Source organism: Lissotriton helveticus, chromosome 1_1 (assembly GCF_964261635.1).
Source record: "Lissotriton helveticus chromosome 1_1, aLisHel1.1, whole genome shotgun sequence".
Lineage (NCBI taxonomy): Eukaryota > Metazoa > Chordata > Amphibia > Caudata > Salamandridae > Lissotriton > Lissotriton helveticus.
In genome coordinates this window covers 1518771080-1518793778 of record NC_136057.1, presented here as the reverse complement: position 1 = coordinate 1518793778, position 22699 = coordinate 1518771080, and the positions used below count along the sequence as shown (strand labels likewise).

Sequence of the window (22699 nt, the reverse complement as noted above, 5' to 3'; positions counted from 1 at the left end):
GTGAATAACTAAAGAATTCTCTGTGAGGGGTTATTCAGTTCTGTACCTGGAAGTTAGGATGAATGAGGAATGGTATCTCTTTCTCTGCTCTCGATATTCCAGGCTGCCTGCGAGGGCTGCCCAGAAGCGCCGGTGCTGGGTCTCTCGGCTTGAGATAGCAGCGCGTCTCTCAGCGCGTCAGGAAGGCGGGGCTGCTGCCAGCGGGGTCTGCTTCTGCTCTCGGCTTCGGCAAGTATGGCTGCTCCGTCTTGTCACCACGCGTGTGTGTGCATAGGGCAAGGTCGGCAATATTTATACCTTAAAGGTGCCGAGATTGACGTAAGGATGGACATAGGTACGTCAATAAAGATGTCATACGACTTGCTCGTTAGCACATTCTTTTGCAAAAGTTCTCTGTGAAATCAAAACAATGGCCGCACGGATTTTCCAGGTTGTCATAGGTTTGATTTGTTATGAGAACGTCGTATGCCTTATCAGGGGCTGGAGGAATGTCGCTTGTCTAATTAGATCTCAAGCGTTATGACCTAATCAGATAACACGTTCCTGTGCCGTAGTGTGACTGCGTCAGATAACGGTATCTGCATCATGGGGGTTTTCTTGCCTCATGGGCTGACTGTTAGTTAACTAGCTAGGTAGTTTAACCAGATTAGGGTCAGGAATAGGGGGATCGATTCAGAACCTATAGAAATACACGACACCCACTCCACGCTAACTATGGTCATATCTACTAATCTATGCATAGTATAACATAGTACAACATACTATAGAGTATAGTGTATACCTTACCACCCCAAAATACATAAATGCATTTCGAAATTTTCAAATATACTGAAAAATTGCAGTCATATATATTGTATGCACTTAAGCTATGAATTAAATGCAAAAGTAAACACGCATTGTAATGCATTATTGCTTTTTGGTATATGAGAAATACACATGAAATGGCTCTTAATATAGCTATACAGAAAGGAAGGTCGAGACCATTTCATCACATAATAAAATATTTGTGAACATACCAGCGGGCAGCTAAAGTCTATATAAAGTATCTAAAATAGAAATCTTAGTTCTCTAGGAATAGTTTCTTACTCTAAGCAGAAGATCAGTGTCCCGGGGAAAAAATACATAGAAAAAATATTTTAAGGGCTTGCTGAAAAAAGTTGCTGTCCGTGAACTGGATTGTAATTGTTCATGTGACTTTATTTTTTAAAAGTTGAAGGCCGAATTCAGGGAACGCCGTGTGCGAGTTTATTCAAAAGTCTCTATTTCTGTTCCGGAGAGAACATCATATCATTCAGGCTTTCGAAAAAACTGTCAACAGCTTCATGGGAAAGTTCCACTAAGTCGGAAATAGGGGTAACCATGCATTCATGCGCATGATTGTCTCCATTGACATTCTGATTTGCATTGCTGACAGAAGGTCGTACCTGTTCGATGCTGTTTTCATCTTGAACCTCACTACTCTTCAATCGTAGTGGTGAAGATTCCAGGAATGCCGTCATCAGAATTGGCAGCCTTTGAGGGCAGCACAGTGCGTGAACCTTGGTAGGAACCAACAGTGTATCTGCATCCACTGGCGCATCTGATTGTAGCGTCAGACAGGTGTCTAACACGCATTCTTCTCCGCATAGCAGACACCTTAGTACAGGTAAAACACACCTTTGCCACATTGGTCGAAATGATAGAAACCAAGTCATGTTTAGGTCTCTAAGCCGGGAGAGTCCCAGGATTTTTGATATCCGGTCCCGGTATCCAATGGCTAGGATCGTATCTTCCATTGTCGCGAGAGTTTGATCTGTGACATGGGTTGCCATAACGAAAAATAAGGACTAGGAATAGGATTCCTGCAATTAGTCCCAGGGTCAGGGGAAGTCCGCCAAAAATCGAATGGACGAAATCTGGAAAAATACCCAGTATGGCTTTGAATGGTGTTAATGCCATCGAAAATACTGTCTTAAATACCTTTGAGACCCCAGTGGTATCAGAAATATTTAAGATTTCGCTCAGGATTTCCGCGAAATGTACGGGGGAATTAGTCGATAATAATGTATGTATCTCTGCAGTCGTCCTTGCGACTTGTAGATCATATGTTTCTTTTGATGACGTGAGCCTTGTAGGCGTCTGTAGAAGCACTGTTTTCATTCTGCTTAAAGTATCTATTCGAATAGAAGTAATTTTCAAACCGGGCCATGCCCTTGCCTCCCTGTCTGGTAAGGAGCTGGGGAACAAAGAACGTCCACAGCACTTGACCTTCGCCGTCGTGGTGACGAGATAAGGAGTCCCGGGCATAAGACTACAACATCTGCGGTCTACAATAAGAATGTAACTCCCATTATAGAGTCTTTGAAAGAATGGTTCTATTTCAGTTGCAGGTGCGCCTTGCTGGTGACATGAAAGGTTGTATGAATTCCCTTCACAGGCTCCGTGCAAACTAATTCCGTTACACAGAAGCGTGCCGCTTAGTGACATAGCACAATTGTTGCCACTAAGAAACACTTTCTGTCCTTTATTACTGACACATGCATGTGAATAGGGCAGGTTCCAAGTTGTTTTAAGGTACCCCTTTCCCAATTTCTCGTACATGCCAGCCTGTATATATTTTTGGCAGTATTGAAACCTGAAGGTTGAGATTGGAATATTTATGATTCCGTGGATTATCCATTCACTGACAGGTCGTTCTGACATTGTCATCGGTAATCTTTCTAGTTTTTCAATGCTCAAGATTGTATAATCAGCACCCTTCTGCGCCATACCGATTTGTCTATCAGTAAGGTTAAAGATTTGGAATAGTGACGTTGTGTTGATTAAACGCCAAGGCACATAGCCTGAACGCAGATTTTGTAACGTCCAGCCAAGCTGTACAATAGAGCGCAATTGTGACTGACCATGTTGTAATAACAGTAAGTCTTGCGATAATATATCGATTGCTGAAGACACAATGCTGTCCAATGAAAAAATTCTGGAGGACAGAGTCATTAACCCATTGTCCACTACAGAAAGTGATTTTTCCAAATTAATACGATCAATTTCACGTATTCTCTCTGCTGTTTCAATTTGAGTAACCTTCCAGGCCTCATTGTATGCTGCATATACAGAGGCTGCTATGAAACGCTTTTGACGCTGTTTGCGTGGTCCCAGTATGAAATCACGCAAGTCAGCACCATCAGTAAGTAAAGTTAGGTGTTGCTTAATTTCAGGCAGTGTGGAAGTTTGTATCCATTGAAGGCATAATTTGCCCACACTGTAGGTTGTTATTATCCCTGGGTGATGTCTTTGGGGATATCTAGGGTCTGGCCTGGTCATTTTGAAACCCTGTGTTTTATTCAGGAATCTATCTTGACAGTGATTTGTATCTGTGGGCCAGATCAACCATTGTTTCCAATCAGGATGTGTTCTGTTTTGGTTAAGTATATGGTTTATGTCTATTTCTTCATCTGTTTCAGAGCTATTGCTAAACATTGTTGGCTTTGGAATAGACGGGTTATTTAAATCTTTGATTTTGGCTAAGCCAAGACAGGTGGTTTGTTGAACAGTGTCATTTAAAAATATCATTTGTTCTGGGATCATGCAGGCTCTAAACAAAGCTTCTATACCCTGTACTTGCCATTCTTTTGTACCCCAAACACTTTTCAAATCAACATTTTTGTCCCAATAATCAAATCCAAATGTATTCATTTTTTCAAAGAATGAATCTGAATATATCAATTTTGTGTTGGTTATCATGGTTTTCATCCCTGTCTTGTTTGACAATTTGTAATAAAATGTTTCAGCATTAGTTATGTTAAAACCTGAAAAATATGAATATTTGTCATAAACGGTTCTAGAGCTCCCTTTTGGAGGTGTAGCACAATGTTCCCATTGATTATAATTTAAAACATTTCTAGGTTGTGCAGATTTATGCAAGAAATGGTTACCATAATGGTTATAGCAATACATACTATCATAATTTGTAGAACCTTGCAAATAATCATGTTTTGTAAATTTAGCAGACATTACTAAGTCAGACATCATATTGTTTATACTTTCAAAGTCCCAATCATCAGCAAATGAGTTTGGTTTTGCAAAATCACTCAAGGAGATCTTGATTTGGTGTGGATATTTCAGGATCTCGACCGGACCATAAATTTCATAGTCAGTGTTGTCCCAGGCTACCCCACCAGGTATTGGAATTGCTGTGAAGTTGGCTGAAGAAAGTTCTGAAGAAAGTTCTCGTTTCTCGACGTGTGAAGATGTGTGTGGTTTGAGGACCAAGTTGATGTTCTGACTTGCTGTGTCCATTTTAGCATATTTTCCCTCAATGAAGCGTCCCAAGGTAAATACCATGATGAGCCAAAGTATGAGGATAAATGCACCAAAACCCACCCAAAATTCAATCCATGGAGTAACCAGATATGTTTCTTTCAGTTGTTTCAAAAGTTCCTTAGCTTTGTCTTTAAAGGATTTTGATGATGGCTGTGTCTTTTGTTCGCTGAAACCTTCAGAGGAATCATCGAAGTTGATGAAGTAACCAGATGCAGTTCTGTCAATTGTTCCAATTGGTTCAGGATTTTTGTTTCTTGCAATTTCACTTGGAACTTCATTGTAGATTGGTGTGTCTCTGCTAAATGTCTTTATTTGGGTTTTCAGAGGTCTGAGTTCTATTGCATTGTTGCATAGTCCTTGTTGTTCTTCTTTAGGCGTTTCGAATGTGATGAGCCTCTTTGTTAGGACCTCTGTACTGGTAGCAAACCTTGGTGTTCTGCTACTTATTGGGAGTCCACTTGGCCTACTGTTTGTTATCGGCCACATGTTGTGGTTTTACCAGGTCGATGGATACAACTCGGTTCTCCTTTTTTCCAGCAAGTGGCGGTAGTACAACTGATCTTGTCCCGTTGACAGACAAGACAGGAACTGCTTTTCTGTAAGAAGGCCCAAATTCCTTCTTTACCGCGATCTTCTCCCTGACTAGATCCCCGACTTTTGGAATCCAGACAGGTCTTGCTGGGACAGGTGGTGATTCTTCAGTGGTTGTTGGCTGTTGTTTCAACTGTATGTTGCTCAGGTCTTTTCTTGTTTTGTTTAAGTCCTGCAAAATAGCCAAACGGTCTTTGACATCAAAGGTTTTTTCTATTACCACTGAAGTCTGACTATCAAGGTCAGAGATCAACATCCTAGTTCCGAATAATAATTCGTACGGACTGAATCCCTTCAGAGAATTTCTTGGCAAGTTATTTAGACTACGTTGGACACTTATTAGATGTTTGACCCACCCAGCTCCCGAACCTAATGTCCTTTCCATTATAGATTGCTTTCTGCCTTGGTTTTTTCTTTACACCATCCCATACCCTCAGGAAGGAAGTGAGAAGATTCCCGCTGGGCTGTGCTCATTTGGCCATTCTTTCCCCCCCCAGGCTGGATTGCCTGAGAGAAAAAAAAAAAATGGTCGAACGTAGCATGCTCTTAGCGTATATGCCATTTAGACTCGCAAATCTTGTATAACAGTCCGGACGTCAGCCGAGTGCTGTGGATCTACATTATAAGTGGAACTAGCCTGTGTATGTTAATCGCAAGCCATTCTTTTTGTTGGTAATATTATCTGCCTTGATACGACGAGGTATTAAACTGCTTCTCTCCCCACTGCGATCTCTGTTGCAGTTTGGGCAGTTTTTTACAAACATGGTGTAGTGCAGGCTCATGCCTGGCCACCAGTACCGTGATTGTAATTCTTCCAGAGAATCTTTTAATTTAAGGTGTCTGAGACCCTCGCCCATGTGTGCGTCTGCGATTAACAAGTGTCTCCTGTCCATGTTTGGAATCACTCTATCCCCCACTCCAGGGATTCGAGCAAAAGGGACGGAGTTTGCATCGATTATGTATGTATAATTGAGTGGATAGTTGATCGGTAACGCTGAGCAGTCGCCTTTTGATGACGTTTTCACCGCCAGCATTGTTTCACCGTCAATGTATTTTAATGTACGCTTTTTTCGATCTACGGGAGCCGATTTAGTGGCTGCCGCTGCGGCTGTTTCAGCCAATGAATTCCCTACAACGTGAACGCCATCACGTTGATGACTCAGTGAGTGAGTCACGTGAGTCTTTGGTAGTTCTTTTTTTAAAAGAGCTACTTGTTCCCAGAGAAGTCTCTGCTTTATTGGTGCATCTGTGTCATCTTTGTAACCGTTCTGAATCCATGTCTGCAAATCCTTGTTATATGCTTTGACGCAGAAATATGAATCTGACACTATAAGCGTCGGGAATTCGCGATCCGCATTATCTAGCGCCATTTTCAAAGCTATTATTTCAGTTTGTAGTTCTGAATTAGTTTCTACTGAGTGTGATTTTGTTAATAGAGGTTTTAATATACCTCCGCGCCACACTTCTTTTGTGATCTCACATGTGGGATTGTATGCATGTTCTCCCCAAACGGAGGGTTGAGCATGTCCGTCTGTATAGATTACACAGGCGTAATGTCGTAGAGGCAGAATGTCGATTGGCAGAGGATACGTCTTTTCATATTTTAGATTTTTTAATTCTTCTAGTTCTTAAAAGACTGTCAACCAGGCAATACTTGATAATTCATATCCTCCGTACTGGATTTTCAGATGGGCAATTCTGGATTTTTTTGAAGTTGAATTTGTAACCCTCTGCAGCGAAACCAAGTATTATGGTGTTCACTCTTTTCAAGTGAGTCTCCAAGTCATCATCTGTTAAGTAAATGTCATCGACATAAGATAATGCTTCATCATCATATAGTTGTAGTAATTCTGTTACTCTTGCTGAGAATACCCCCGGGCTGTTCTTGTACCCCTGGGCTAACCGACAGAATTGTTTTTGAGTGCCATTTACTGAGAAAGCTGTTAAATATCTGCTCTCTGGTGCTATGTTTTGACAAAAGAATCCATTGGAGATGTCCAAGGTTGTTTTGTATTTTTTGCGCACTATGTTATTCATTAGTGCAGCACTGTGTGAGTTTTGCACTGCAAAAGTTTTGCAACATGTGTTAAGGTGTCGGTAATCCAAAACTAGACGGTATGAATTGTCTGGTTTGGAGACCGGAAACAAAGGATTGTTCATTTGTGAGGTGCAAGTTTCAATCACCCCCTGGTATTCTAGCTGATCTAATATTTCATTTACTTGTTTTTTAGCTTCTTGCTTAATTGGGTACTGCCTTTGTGCAGTTGGTTGTGATTTTAGCTGGATTTTGTGAGGAGGAGAGTCCTCATCCCATCCTACATGATTTTTGTATAAAGCAGGTGCTAAGGCCACTGCCCACTTTCTAGCAAGTGTGTATTTTTTATGAATCGGTATTTGATTCGAGAAGGCAGGCATAATTACTTCTTCGCCATGAGGGCACTCCCTGACAAACTCTGGTGGCCAGTCTTTTTCAGCTAGAAGGATGTCATAGCCCTTGGATAGGTTATCCCAAAATAGTCCCCTTATTTTCCTAGTCTTATCTCCCTCTATACGTAATGTTATCTCGTATATTTTGTGGGGTTTGCTAACTCTGGTATCTGCAGTTTCCACTTGAAGGTATTCATTCGTGTCCACTGTCTCCAGATGATTCATAAGGACTTTGCGAGCTATGCTCACCTCTGCTGCGCTGTCTAGCATTGTCTGAGCCCACTCTCCGTTTTTCAGTTGTGTCCTCAGTATTCTCGGCATTGTTAACTACCTTGATACTGGCTACCTTCTTTTTTGGAAATTGTGATTTCTTTTTCAGTTGAGCAGGTTCCTTGTCTTTGGACTTGGCGTGCTCTTCTGATCGTCCTCTTCTTTCCGATTTCTGCGAGGAATTCTGAAAAGATTGAGAGGGACGTGTATCAATGTCTTGATATCTATCAGGTTTTTTAATATTATCCCTATTTCTAAGGTTATATCTATTCCCAGAGGGGTCACTCTGGGGTGACCTTTGTCTCGGGTTTGGAGATTTCTCTCTTCGCCTAGGAGACCTTCCTCTGGACTGGAATTTCTTTTCTTTAGGATTGGATTGTTTGTTCCCATCCCAGTTCTTTTTTGGTGAATTATTATTATTATTAAAAAACATTTTTTCTGGACTTGTAGTCAGTTGCGGTTTTACCGGTATTCCACCTAGACTATCTCTGCCTAGTTCTTCATAGGATTTTTCTATGATTCTGGCAATTTCAGCTGGTTGGTCTGCTATATCTGTCTCTTTTAACCTCTGGCGGATCGCCACGTTTGCTGCTTCACCCTTTATGTTGGCTAGTAATATAGCCGAAACCTGTTTGAAGTCTTTTAGTAATTTCATACCAAGAGTTAAAGCAGGTTCTGGACCGTATTCATCTTGAATTTGTTTAAGCACAACTGGTATTACCGAAATGGATGGAACACCGTGCGTTTTTGTATAGATGGAAGCAAAGACTGTACCCCAAGTGTCACAGTCCTCAATGTGTGGTGCGATTCCCACTGGGAGACATATAGTCAGAATCCTGTGTTTTTCCAGCGGGGTGGTGTCAGGAAACACCGCCTCTATTTGGGTAATTTTCTGTGCCAACCAGAATGGTATCTGTTCCCGTTTAGCTGGAACTTTACCTAGGCAGGATTGGATGTTCTGTGGTGTAATTTTATTTGTGTTCCCCTGGTGAGGGGTCAGCTGTGGAAGTTTAATCGCTGGCTGAATTGTTGAAGTCCGCATTACATACTGAACTAATTGTCTGTGAATTTTTAGTAGTTGTTTTAGCTGTATTAACAGCTCTGCTGCAGGCATTCTTTCGATGTCTGGATGTGGTGTGTATCCGGCTAAGACCGGCCACGTTGCTCCTGGTCTTCCTAAAGGACCGAGCCTTGTAATGTGATTGTTATGTATTAGGGCGCCATCAAATAAGAGCAAATGCTCTTGGAATTTGAGTGGTACTTCCACCTCCTCGAAAGGAGTGTACGTTTCAGGAGGTTCCTCTACTTTGTAATAGTGGAAGTACTTTGTTACAGCATTTGCTGCTGGAAAATGTATCCATGTATAGTATACCTCTGTCTGCCGATATTCGTGTGCCTCAATTACGAATATGACTGTGCCACCTCTAGGTGTCAGTCCATTTTCTATAAGTTTTAAGGTTATAGATCTCCTTTTAATGACCGGAATGAGTATTATATCCGCGTCTGCTGCTTGCATGGTAGCATCAGCATCTGCTATTTCAGTAGCTAATCTAATTGCCTCTCTTTCTCCATCACTGTCTCCCATTTTACTGACAGGATGGTATTATTTTTATTTGCAGATCAGGTTTCTTATGGAAACAGAGATTAGATGCACAATATTCTGGAACTGTTTTATCCTTCAACGTTGACTAGACCAAAAACCATACATAGGAGTTCCCTCCTGCGAGGTTTTGGAGGATATTATAACCTTTCACCCACTCCAGACGTCTTTGGAGTATTTGGGAAAAGGGGTCTGAGTGAGAAAGCACGACTGAGTTACTCTAAATGTCTTACGTTAGTTTTATCGCCCTTTCCAAACGCGTTGCGCGCCATGTAGTGTAGCTCCTATTTTCCCAATAGGCTCTGCGCATTGGAATAGTACCTACAGCAGTAAAGGCCTAGGCCAGACGTTAACTAGGTCTACTACTGTCGATACTAGACTTAATTTTTGGGTTTGCCAGCTAAGCTCAGAGTTCGCTAGAAACTTTCTCGAATGTTCAAGGAAGGATTAACTCCCCTGATTAGACAAGAAGGGATTTAGTTTCTGACAACCATAGAACATGACAACTTTGCTCTCCCCTAATCAAGAGTCAATCTCAAGAGTCGTGTGAGCACAAGGCAATTATTTTACTCAGTCAGTGCGTGCATTCTTAGTCTCATCAGAATGTAGAGAAAAGGAAGAGACGGGCGTGTTCAATAAAAGGTGTTATTTATTGATCAGTCTCTTTTCTCGTACAAGAGAAATGGATCGATATTATTGCAATACTTATAGTTAAGTAAAGTGCATACATTAGAAGCAATAGTATAAAATAATACTGTAAAAACATTGATATGGTTTCTGAGCCATACGATGTTTAAAATGATTAAAATATATTTACATACACATATACATTTGACTAAACGTACTCAACTGGTGTTTCTAAATACGCCTACCCCGTGTACCTGACCTAAGTCTAATGCGTGGGCGGGAATAGAAAGTTACAGCTTAAGTTAAGTTTGTTTTTGCCAAGTGAATAACTAAAGAATTCTCTGTGAGGGGTTATTCAGTTCTGTACCTGGAAGTTAGGATGAATGAGGAATGGTATCTCTTTCTCTGCTCTCGATATTCCAGGCTGCCTGCGAGGGCTGCCCAGAAGCGCCGGTGCTGAGTCTCTCGGCTTGAGATAGCAGCGCCTCTCTCAGCGCGTCAGGAAGGCGGGGCTGCTGCCAGCGGGGTCTGCTTCTGCTCTCGGCTTCGGCAAGTATGGCTGCTCCGTCTTGTCACCACGCGTGTGTGTGCATAGGGCAAGGTCGGCAATATTTATACCTTAAAGGTGCCGAGATTGACGTAAGGATGGACATAGGTACGTCAATAAAGATGTCATACGACTTGCTCGTTAGCACATTCTTTTGCAAAAGTTCTCTGTGAAATCAAAACAATGGCCGCACGGATTTTCCAGGTTGTCATAGGTTTGATTTGTTATGAGAACGTCGTATGCCTTATCAGGGGCTGGAGGAATGTCGCTTGTCTAATTAGATCTCAAGCGTTATGACCTAATCAGATAACACGTTCCTGTGCCGTAGTGTGACTGCGTCAGATAACGGTATCTGCATCATGGGGGTTTTCTTGCCTCATGGGCTGACTGTTAGTTAACTAGCTAGGTAGTTTAACCAGATTAGGGTCAGGAATAGGGGGATCGATTCAGAACCTATAGAAATACACGACAGCACCACATCCAGGGCTTCCTGCCACGCGGCAGGCCCAGGGACGGACCCGGGGCCAGGGCAGCATCCTGGCCCGTCCAGCTGGCAGCTTACCGCTAGGCCGTGAGGGTTCCCAGAGGACCTTGTCCATAGTAATCCGGAGGAAGGCTACCCCTCTTTCTGGGAACAAGTGCGCACCGCGAGGCTCAGGGGACCCTAGGCGCGAACGTGCCCGACTTCCTGGAGCCCTGGCTGGGATCTGGGAGGCGAATGGCACCTCATCGGGACTTCCAGGGAAACCCGTCCATCTGGTCGCCCCATAGGAAAGCATTGGGCGAGACCAGATGGCCGAGGCGAGAGGGGCAACCAGATGGCCGGGACCGAAATGACACCAGTCTGCCTGCCCCGAGCCTCCGCGGGAGGGTTCCCGTCTGCCCTTCCAGGGCTCTGGGGCTGCAGGGCTGCAGGGCTCCAGGGCTCCAGGGCTCCAGGGCTGCAGGGCACCAGGACTCCAGGGCTCGGGAGCTGCGGGGCTCCTGGGTTGCAGGGTTGCTGGGCCCAGTACCCATGGAGCCCTTCCCGGGTACTTTCCCACGCCGCTGGCCGGAGGAGGGAGCCCTGGACGCCTGGGAGGTGTTGCCCGGGAACACAGCCCATCTGGTCCCCGGCAGGGATCCGCCAGCCCAAGAGGGGTCACAGAGTACCTTGTCGCTAGTAATCCGGAGGAAGGCTACCCCTCTTTCTGGGAACAAGTGCGCACCGCAAGGCTCGGGGGACCCTAGGCGCGAACGTGCCCGACCTCCTGGAGCCCTGGCTGGGATCTGGGAAGCGAATGGCACCTCATCGGGACTTCCAGGGAAGCCCGGCCATCTGGTCGCCCCGTAGGAAAGCATGGCGGGCGACCAGATGGCCGAGGGGAGAGGGGCGACCAGATGGCCGGGACCAAAATGATGCCAATCTGCCTGCCCCGAGCCTCCGCCGGAGGGCTCCGGGGGCTGCAGGACTCCAGGGCTCCAGGGCTCCAGGGCTCCAGGGCTCCAGGGAACCAGGGCTTGGGGCTCGGGGGCTGCAGGACTCCAGGACTCCAGGGCTCGGGGGCTGCAGGGCTCCGGGGTTGCAGGGCCCAGGACCCATGGAGCCCTTCCCGGGTACTTTCCCACGCCGCAGGCCGGAGGAGGGAGCCCTGGACGCCTGGGAGGTGTTGCCCGGGAACACAGCCCATCTGGTCCCTGGCAGGGCACCGCTATCCTGGGAGGGTGTCCGGGCATACCATTGTCCCTAGTAATCCGGAGGAAAATTACCCCCCTTTCTTGTAATCTGTGCACTCAAGGTGACAGAGGGGACCCAGGGCGCAAACGTGCCCTACCTCCTGGAGCCCTGCCTGGGATCCGGGAGGCAAATGGCACCTCATCGGGACTTCCAGGGAAGCCCGGCCATCTGGTCGCCCTATAGGAAAGCATTGGTCGCGACCAGATGGCCGAGGCGAGAGGGGCGACCAGATGGCCGGGACCGAAATGACGCCAATCTGCCGGCTCCGAGCCTCTGCGGGGGGGCTCCAGCCTGCCCTTGCAGGGCTCCGGGCATGCAGGGCTCGGGGGGCTCCGGGACTGCAGGGCTCCGGGGCTGCAGGGCTGCAGGGCCCTGGGGCTCCGGGGCTCCAGGGCTCGGGGACTGCAGGGCTCGGGCTCCGGGGCTCCGGGGCTCCAGGGCTCGGGGACTGCAGGGCTCGGGCTGCAGGGCTCCGGGGCTCCGAGGCTGCAGGGCTCCCGGGCTCCAACCAGGCCGGGGAGATCAGGGAGTCTGCCCAGGCATGAGGGACCCCTGTCCAGGGCACACGGACCCCCAGGACGCGCCCCCATTTTACCATTCTACGCCCAGCCCTAATGAGAATACAAAAAGTGCCCGCTCCTAAATATGAAAATGAAAATGAAAATATAAATTAAAAAAAAAAAAGAAATGAATCTAGAGAAATATATTATTATGTATCGTAAAGTACATGTGCACTCCGTCACACAGTGATAGAATATATCAAGCAGAGGAGTTGCAGAATAAATGAAAGTTAAATACTACCACTGAAATTGAACAATGCAATTTTCATTGGTATATATTGTTTTCTAGTATGTGGTGCAGGTTTCCTCATATTTAAACCATGCACCAGCGTGGAAATGCCTGGCAACCGGTTAATTTTGATCCTTGTTAATTATTGCCCGGATATGCTGCAGGATTCACTTATGGACAGCCAATTTGGTACTTCCTATGTATTTTAAATGGCAACTGCATTCTAACACATAAACAGAAGATTCAGTTTTACATGTTAGATGTTGTTTAATTTCTCTAACTTGGGTAGAGAAGACAGTTGTTTAGGTTTTAACATTTGTACCCAATTGGCAGGCTTTACTTGATAAATGTTCTAAAAAGCCCTTTCTTGTTGTTAACCACGTGTCCTTACGACATTCCTCTTTGTTATTGCTTGCCAACATGTTCCCCATACTCATAGTCTTTCCGAATGTGATGGAGGGATTGGAAAGCATCTGACCAATCACCGGATTATCCTGGATGAAATGCCTATTGTGCCTTGCTATGTTCCTCAGTTGCTCCTCCTGCCTGGAATACGTTAAGATGAGTCTGACAGGCTGTGGGGTTTGGATTGCCTCTCCTTGTGATGTTTTGGCCTTGCATATTAGAAGATCATCTCTGGCCCTCGCTCGTGATCTTCAAAGGCGGCATCCACAATCTCTGTACTGTAACCCCTGGCTAAAAACCTGGCTCGACTTTCAGCTTGCTTTATCTCAGCATCCTCATTATTACTGATTTCACAAATTGACCTCGCACACCAAAAAAAGTTATATAATAAACACAGTATCAATGTTCAATCTACATTCGTATTGTGAAAAAGGACAAGATTGAAACCGTTCTCCCAAGAAATTTGTTCAAGTTAATTTTCTTCGTTTTATTCTTTCTTTATTTGTTCAAACACTCGCAGATAAAAATAGCCAACGCGTTTCGTCCGAAACCGGACTTCTTCAGGGCTTAGCGCAGTGTACTCTCATGTCGAGCGTTCCATCCATCCTGGCAAGTATGCAAATAATGAGTTTTATGGTTTTTTCTTTGGCAGAATTAGTAATCATCCATTCATTTGGGATCCAGTAGAGTTAGGGAAACAGTAAAGTATATGCCATAAATTCGGCGTCCTCGTCGTGTCCGTGTGCGGTCGTCTGGTCTCCTCATTATTACTGCATATGCGTCGGATGCGGATCATCTCCCCATATGGAATGCTCTTAATTAAATGGGGAGGATGGGCACTAGGGGCCAGATGTAGGTAGCCAAATACCGGTCGGTAACGGCCGAAAATCGGTAATTTCGGCCGTTACCGACCGGTATTTGGACATTGAGATGTAGCACGCCCAAATTTTACAGAATCGGAAAAATTTCCGAATCGGTAGATTACCGGCTCGGTAAATAATCCGAATCGGTAATATTACCGAATCTGTAAAATTACCGATTCGGAAAAAATACCGAGTCGGTAAATGTTCCGAATCGGTAAAATTACCGATTCGGGAAATATACCGAGTCGGTAAATGTTCCGAATCGGTAAAATTAACGAATCGGAAATTAAGAAATGGAAAAAACAACACCATCGAGATGTAGGTGAGCCATAATTTACCGAATTTCACCAAAATTCGGTATTCATGAATCGGTATTTAACATGGATTGTAAGCAGGTGGTAATCAGGTGCAGCCTATAAAAAAGGGCCCCAAAATGCAACACTGGAACCAGAATGGCGGCTTTCTACATCATAGCAAGACGGCTAAGGCTACAGGCAGCAGGTGAGAGGGAATGGAGAAGGGAGGAGCAGGTCTACAGGCAAAGGATTACACACTTCCAATTGACTGCAAAGATACAGACTGCACCCCCAAACCATCATGGACCTGATCAGGGACCTGCACCCACTCCTGGACCACCCAAGACCAAGGGCCCACGCCATCCCACCCCATGTGCAGGTGCTCTGTAGCATACACCTGCTTGCATCTGGGAGTTACCAGAGTGTTGTTGCTGTGGTAGGTGGGGTGTCCCAGAGCTGCCTGTCGCGTTTATTCAGAAAGTTCCTGGATGCCATGATGCAAAGAATGGAGCATTACATCCACTTCCCAGACACTGATGCGGACTTGCTCAGGACCAAGACTGACTTTTACCTCATGGCAAATTTCCCACACGTGATTGGCTGCATTGATGGGACCCACATCCCTATTTGCCCCCCAGCTGCCACTGAGCACATATACAGGAACAGGAAGTCCTCACACACAATCAATGTACAAGCAATCTGTGATGCCAAGTACATTATCACCGATATAGTGGCCAGATACCCAGGAAGCACCCACGATTCATACATATTCCAAAATAGTGGGCTCTATACCCGCCTGACAGCGGGTGAATTCGGGGAAGGATACCTGCTAGGTAAATAAATGGGTGACACTCCCTTGATAGATGAAGCAGACGTATGTCAATGTGTGCCTCTGAGTAATGCATCTTATTTCTTTCACATTAGGGGATAGTGCATATGCACTCCGTTCCTTCGTCCTGACACCCTACCTCAACCCCACAACCCCCAGCCAGAGACGTTACAATGTGGCACATAAATCCACCCGCAACATCATTGAGCGCACCTTTGGGCTCCTGAAGAGCCGGTTCCGCTGCCTCCACAAAAGTGGGGGGGCACGGCAGTACTCACCTGTAACATGCTGTAAGATAATTGCTACCTGTGCAATGTTGCACAACCTCGCAACTAAGAGGGGCACAGAGGTGGAATTGGAGGACTATGAAGACCATGACGATGAGCAGGCACTACCAGCAGCCAACACAGTAGGAGTACCAACACCCACAGACGATAGACAGAGACGGGCAGAAATCACACACAACTACTTCTGAGTAAGTATAGAGACAAAGCACATGTTGTACTTCAATGCACGTAGTTTATTTTGCACTACGTTGAAATGACATAAGCCACAAAGCCACAAAACACACATACTAGTGTGCCTAGCACTACTGTGTGGATGGGGGTTACCTCACCCTCACATGTCCATCTGCATATGGCAGACTCACTGCTTGCGCCCATGAACAGCCACGCGTGATGCCTGAGGTTGGATAAGTTCCGAGTCTGATGTGCCAGCGCCGGCACTCTGGCGTCTTCTGCTCCTCCTTACTTCAGGGACAGGGGTGCTGCTCCTGCTACTAGGGGTATATGTGTCCCCGACAACTTCTGCTCCTGTGGTGGCTGACTGGTTTGTCAGCAGCACTTCAAGTGCTGTAGTGACTCTCCCCATCCCCCGGGAGAGATCAGTACAGCAGTGCACCAGCCCCTCCTGCATCGCAACTGAACGGCGACACATCAGTGAAGTCGCAGTTGCAAGTTGGCGCATTCCCCTTGTCTGCTGGTGCGTACGATGGCTCTCCCTGCGCCTTTGTGCACGGTCCTCTCGTAGTTCCTCACAGAGTGTCATCACACACTGAGACATGTCCCTGACTCCATCTGCCATGTCCCTCATACTGTCTGCCATTGATGCTATTCCCTTGTTCATGTCAGTGGAATTGGTGTTCAAAAGACGCATTTGTCTGTGAACTGCACTTATTCCTTTTGCCTGCAGGCGCTGCACCTTGACCATTGTGGTCTCAAGGCCTTGGAAGACATTCGCATCACGGCCACTGACGTTTGACTCCCGGGCCCTACGACGTCTTGTCCCAGCGGATTGCCTGAGAGGAGTGGATTTATGACATGGTGCACTTCCTGCCATTGGCTGTCTTGACTCCTCACACTCCCTTTCCTCATCGGAGGATGTTTGTAGGATCGTTTGCGGGGGACCCTCATGCCTCACGGGCCTGCAGATGTCTGACACCTCTGTGTCTGTTGGTGTGTGTGGTTGTTGTGACTCATCTTGTGGTGAGTCAAGGAGCACAGGAGATGTTTCATGGTGCATGGTGTCGTCTGCCTGTGGTGTGTCAGCTGCTTGTGTGCAGGGTGCTGTAGGTCTTGCTGTGCTGGGCCCTGCAACCCTGCCTTCTTGCTCACTCCGATCCCTTTGGGGATGTGTCTTCTCCCTCACCTGCAGTGGCTTGCGTGATGTCTCCCCTGTGGACAGATATGGACAGTGTCTTAGTGGTGCTTTCACCGTGTAAATCACTATTAAATCACAATATTATTTCACTATTTCCTGCTCCTCCCATGTCTCTGATTGTATTGTGTGGCATGCCTGACAAAATTCCATGTAGACTGCTCATATGGCTATTCTCATGACTACCACTCCCATAATGCATTGCAGGTGAATACTGAAGTCAGTACTGGATTTCCTCAACTCATAGCCACATTGGGGGAGGGACACAGGCAGGGGGTGTGGGATGATGGACATGTCCCTTACCTTTCTTAGCTGCAGCTCGGGCTGAGCTGTCTGCATCACCAATCCCCACAACGCACTCTGGCTCCAGTGTGGACTCCACAAGCTCTTCCAGGTCCGTGAGAGGAGGTGCCCTGTTCTTCCCTCCTTCTGTAGCATTGGCCTCCTTACTTCTTGCAGCCAATTTTTTCTTGGTAACGATCCTTAGATCATACCATCGCTTCTTGAGATCGTCCACTTCCCTGGTGGTCACTCCTATAGCGTGTACTTTGGTCTGGATCCCCAGCCAGGTGTTCCTCTTGACAGCCTCTGGTACCTGCAGGGACTGCTTCCCAAAGATTTTGGGGTAGTGCTTGACGACCTCCTCCACCAGCACCTGAAGTTCACCAGTGCTGAACTTCATCTTCCTCTTCCTCTCTGCACCTTCCCTCTGAGAGTCTTGGGGATCCATTTCTATGTCCTGCAGGGCTCTGCTTCACACCAGCCTGTCTCTGTGTAACTGCTCTCCTGTGTGATCAGGTACACTGCACCTGCATGGGTGTGGCCACTTCCTGGTTGTGGGGTGGGGTGGATGCACAGGATTGGTCTATTGCTCTGTTGGTTGGCTGAGGGGCGGGGTGGAGGCACGTGATTGGTTGTAACATCAACTGCCTTATATTTTGTATCCCGACTCAGTATTTACCGATTCAGAATTTACCGATTCGGTAAATACCGATTCGGTAGATTCAATGCATTTCTATGGGCCTCCGGGCCCATAGGATTGCATGTGAATTACCGATTCGATATTTGCCGTGTCGGTAAATACCGAGTCGGGGTTTCCGAATTTTACCGATTCGGTATTTTTTACCGATTTTTTACCTACATCTCATTTCCCTTTTCTAAAATACCAATTCGGTAAAAATCAGTATTTTAGAGTCGGTAAAAATGAGTTACCTACATCTGGCCCTAGATGCATGCAATACCATATTTCCGGCAGTAGGCTTTCTAAAAATGGTTGTAGTTAAAACATTATTTTCCACTAAAACGTGTACATCTAAAAAGGTCACTGTATGCCTGCTCATAGTAGAAGTGAATTTGAGATTGAAATCATTGTGGTTGATCTCAAATTTCATGGCACTCTCCTCACTCCCTCTCCACACTATAAAAAGATCATCGATAAAACGTAACCAGGAAATCACATTTGTGGCATAAGTTTCTTTGTATTTCCGCATGAGGACCAGTTCCTTCCAACAGCCCATAAACAAACAGGCATAGCTGGGGGAGAAATTGGCCCCCATTTCCACTCCCTGAATCTGTTGATACATTTGGCCATATATATTTATATATATATCCAATCAGTAAATTACTGCAGCTCAAGCCTTCTATTTTTTCAGGGGAACTTGCTACTCGGAAGCGATGCCCAATATCTCCAAACTTAGCAGGAATCTTCCGATTTGGTCCCTGAAACAAATCTTCAAGAAAAACACATAGTGGTCCCAATTTTTTACGAAGCAGGTTTATTATATGTGCAACAACGCTGCCCAGCGCAAATCAGAGCACAAGGATCCTTGATCACGGGTCAAGAATTAACTTCACTTCCTGACTTTTATAACCATCACACATGCCCATTTGTTTTAACAAATATCGAAAACAGACTTTCATTTGCGGCTTCACGAAGTCAATCTTTGTTTTTAAATTCATAACAAAATATACTGTTAAACTGAAGACAATTACATACTGGTTTACATTATATGTTAGTGATGTAAAACACTGCTGTGACATATTAGGCAAATTACAATAAAGTAAAGTACTAATTTGCGTTTGATGTTGTATTGAACATTGCTGTGGCAAAGTGAACAATAAAGATTTGGATTAATCAATTCTACATTACCACACTCTTTCTAACATGAATGTATTGTCAGGGTAAAAAACTGTTTCAATTTTATATGCATTATATAACATTAGTGTGAAACATTACTATAATCCATTTAGTAAATTGAGACAAAGCAAAATGCAATGCTCATTACCATCTAATGTTCTATTGAACTGAAATGTGGCCAACTGGACAATAAAGATTTTAATTCATCAATAGTACATTCCATAGTACATTTTGTCATAAATGAGTTCTTATTTCTGCTTTTTTGTACTTCTTTCTGCATTTTAACTGCATTTTTAACAATTCTGCTCTAGTGGGCTTTATACCTATTTGATTCTTATCAATGTTATATTCACTATTGTTTATCAGCAAATGTTATTGCATTACTTTTTTTGCCTCAGTGGGCATAAAGATTTTCACATACAGCTCAAAATTATAAACAATACTTAAGATGAACAATGCTACGAAGTAACTTGCCATTGTCTAGTGTAGCCATATAATTAAAGGAAAACAACCTTTACAACGCAGTCATCACATCGCACTACATTTACAACGCAGTCATTACATCTCAACATCCTTTACAACGCATGTCACTACAACGCTTCCATTACATTGCATGTCACTACAACGCATGACACTACAACGCATGTCACTACAACGCAGGCATTACATTGCATGTCATTGCAATGCATATCATTACAACGCATAGTACCCCTACATTATCCAATACTTACCCTACTGTTGTACCCCCTGGAGTTAGAATAGTAATTTTTACCCATACACTATCCAACACTTACCCTACTGTTGCACCCCCTGGAGTTAGAATAGTAATTTTTACCCCTACACTATCCAACACTTGCCCTACTGTTGCACCCCTGGAGTTAGAATAGTAATTTCTACCCCTACACTATCCAACACTTACCTTAAATGCAATGTAATGGTATGCGTTGTAATGGTTTGTGTTGCAAAGGTATTATGCAATGTAATGGAATGCGTTGTAAATGTAGTTTAAAAAAAATTGTGGTAATGGCATGCTATGTAAATGAATGCGTTGTAAGGGATGTTGCGGTGTAAAAACTGCATTGTAAAGGCATGCGTTGTAAATGTATGCATTGTAATGTCATTCATTCATAATTAAACTAGCTCCTTTCAGGTTAGATCCATTTTAGCCCCTTTGCATCTAATCTTCTCATGCAGCTTCCATAATATCTGCAATAAAGTTCAAACAAACTTGTATCTTCATGACTACTTACTTAAAAACAACATTTATTTGATCTAGATATTATCTGAGGCAGTAGTTTTGAGAACAAACCATCTTGGTTTGCGAATATGTTTCATCAATTCATCCCAAATGTACAACTAGTTCCTCGTTAATGTTGAGACCTACAGGATTGCGTGTGTTGTATCTAATGATCATATTAGATTCCAAATGTCTAAGTTCCTTTACCCTGTCTCCACCCCTTCCTCTGATGAGTATCCTGTCCAGCACTCTGAAGGACAGTAAATTGGTATTCTTATCATGTTCGAGTCTTGCAATTGGGTATCGCTTATCATCATTTTTAATTACCCGCAGATGTTCTGGGACGCGCTTTTTTTGTGAATGGTACTCCAGATGTAGTGTTTGTTGCATGGACATGTTAGCACATACACATCTCATTGTAGAAGGTGTAGCATTTTGGCACATTCCCAGATATACTAGGTTTTGTAACTCTGGGAATGCATCAAATACCATGGGTGAATGCATGGGAAGGCCCATGCTCCACCTTTGGAACACCTTCCAGCTTGAAATGTATCATAATGCAGCGCAAGCAGCTGTGTTGCATAACATTTTTTTACAAAGCCGCACAAGGCTGTGCAAATCACCCCTTGCATGGCTTTGTAAATATTACTGAAGCATTTGCTTTGCCCTTGCATCACCTCGCATGACATAAAGACAACAGAAAGGCTTCATAAATCTAGGCCTAAATGTGTTGTTTTACCTCTGTATTGATTTCATGCTGTGTTTCTTTTTCAGTGTGATCCTGCACTTTTGCCTGAACCCAACCATGTGATGCTAAACCACCTTTATGCACTCTCTATTAAGGTGAGATCTACAGAGATTATAAAAATATTCAAACAAACCTAGCTAGAAAGTTATACAGAAATGTCAATTCAGTGAAGACCAAATCCTGCTCCCATCCCTATGTCCTTTGACAAACCAGGGCCTTATTCACAAACTGCATTTTGTAGTATGTAAAGTAATATTACAAAATGCAAATCACAAACCTAGTGTAAATCTCTACCTCCACCTATTCTTTCTTTTCAATAGGGAGAGGCTCACATGTTAGTTTACTGCTTAGTAGTAAATGTGGGAAGGGGAGGGGGAGTGGCTGGAAAAAGGAGCATGACAACTAAATGCAATACGTTTAGGGAGGAGGAAGGAGGGAGGGGTTTAGGTAGGGTTAGAGAGGTGTTTACGGAGTGGCATACATTTCCCCACAAGAGTGAGCCCATTGCTATTAAAAAACTGTTATTACAGCAAAATTGACCCAAAACAAGAGTACATGTACAGAGCTGAAGTAAGTCCAGTTTCACACATGTCTAGTCACTGGTACTGCAACAACTTCCAATAGAAAAGAATGGAGGTAGCGACTTAAAATAAAACCATATTGGCAATAATGCTAAATTAAATTAAACTATTTAATCTACTTAAAAAAGATAAATATATTTAATTGATTGTTAAAACATTATCTAAAAATAAAACATTTTATGTTAAAATAATCTACTAATGTTTTTGAATTTAAACATGAATGAGACATTAATTTACATTACAGTAAAATTCAATTATTTTTAATTAACTATATTCATCTACTTTAATCCTTTTTAATACGTAATGAAAAATATATATTCTTTTAATTTACATGGGGTTTATTTTTAATGTAATATATTCAAAGTAATTTATTTTTAAACTGTGCTGTAGCATTTTTATATAAATCTAATCCACAATAATATTCAACGTAAAACATTTTTCTAAATTGTTTCACGTCAATTAAACTTTTTTTTATCTTTTTCTGTACTTTAGCATAGGGAGATCACAGTAATTGGGGCAAAGCTTTCTCTGTGGTAAGTATAGAGAAAGTTGAAAAAGCTTATTTTTAGGTTAAATAATAATGTAAATTAATTTATATCTTTATTTCAGATGTAAAATAAATCAAAAATGCTAAAGCACTATTTTTATAACTCTTTTTATTAGAGCATGTATTGTTTAAAGTGGCTGAAAAGATCAATTCGACATGTTGAAATGACACAACACCCCCCAGAAAGTAGACCAAGGGACCTGTTCCCCGACTCAATGCACATTTCGTCTGGAGTCTGAAGTCTCCTCACACCATAACCACCAATGCCTATAATAATTACGCCCCCCCCCCCACTTCTGTTGCTCCTTTAAGGGGGGTGTTTATTAGTCCATGTCTCTGTGTTCCGCCAAGGGGCTTGTAAACTGATTTCTTGGCCTACGTGCAGCATTCTAAGATGGTCACCCAACGCTCTAGTTGTGGGAGTTTTCCTGCTGCCTCCCAGCTAGACAGTGTCCCTTCTGGCAACCATGAGGGCTAGGTTACACCGCCATAATCCATATTTAGGTATTGTCTGTTCCCCCCACATTCCTAGC

General features: G+C 44.1%; 1 protein-coding gene across 2 annotated transcripts in view; it reads left to right on the top strand.

Moving 5' to 3' along the window:
- Nucleotides 1-22699, top strand: part of LOC144828628 (5'-AMP-activated protein kinase subunit beta-2-like) — a 588442-nt gene that overhangs the window by 504027 nt on the left and 61716 nt on the right. For both annotated transcript variants that reach the window (XM_078686984.1, XM_078686993.1), the window contains one exon: nt 21065-21133. In XM_078686984.1, coding sequence (XP_078543110.1) covers nt 21065-21133 — 69 coding nt within the window. The remainder of the gene's footprint in view (nt 1-21064; nt 21134-22699) is intronic.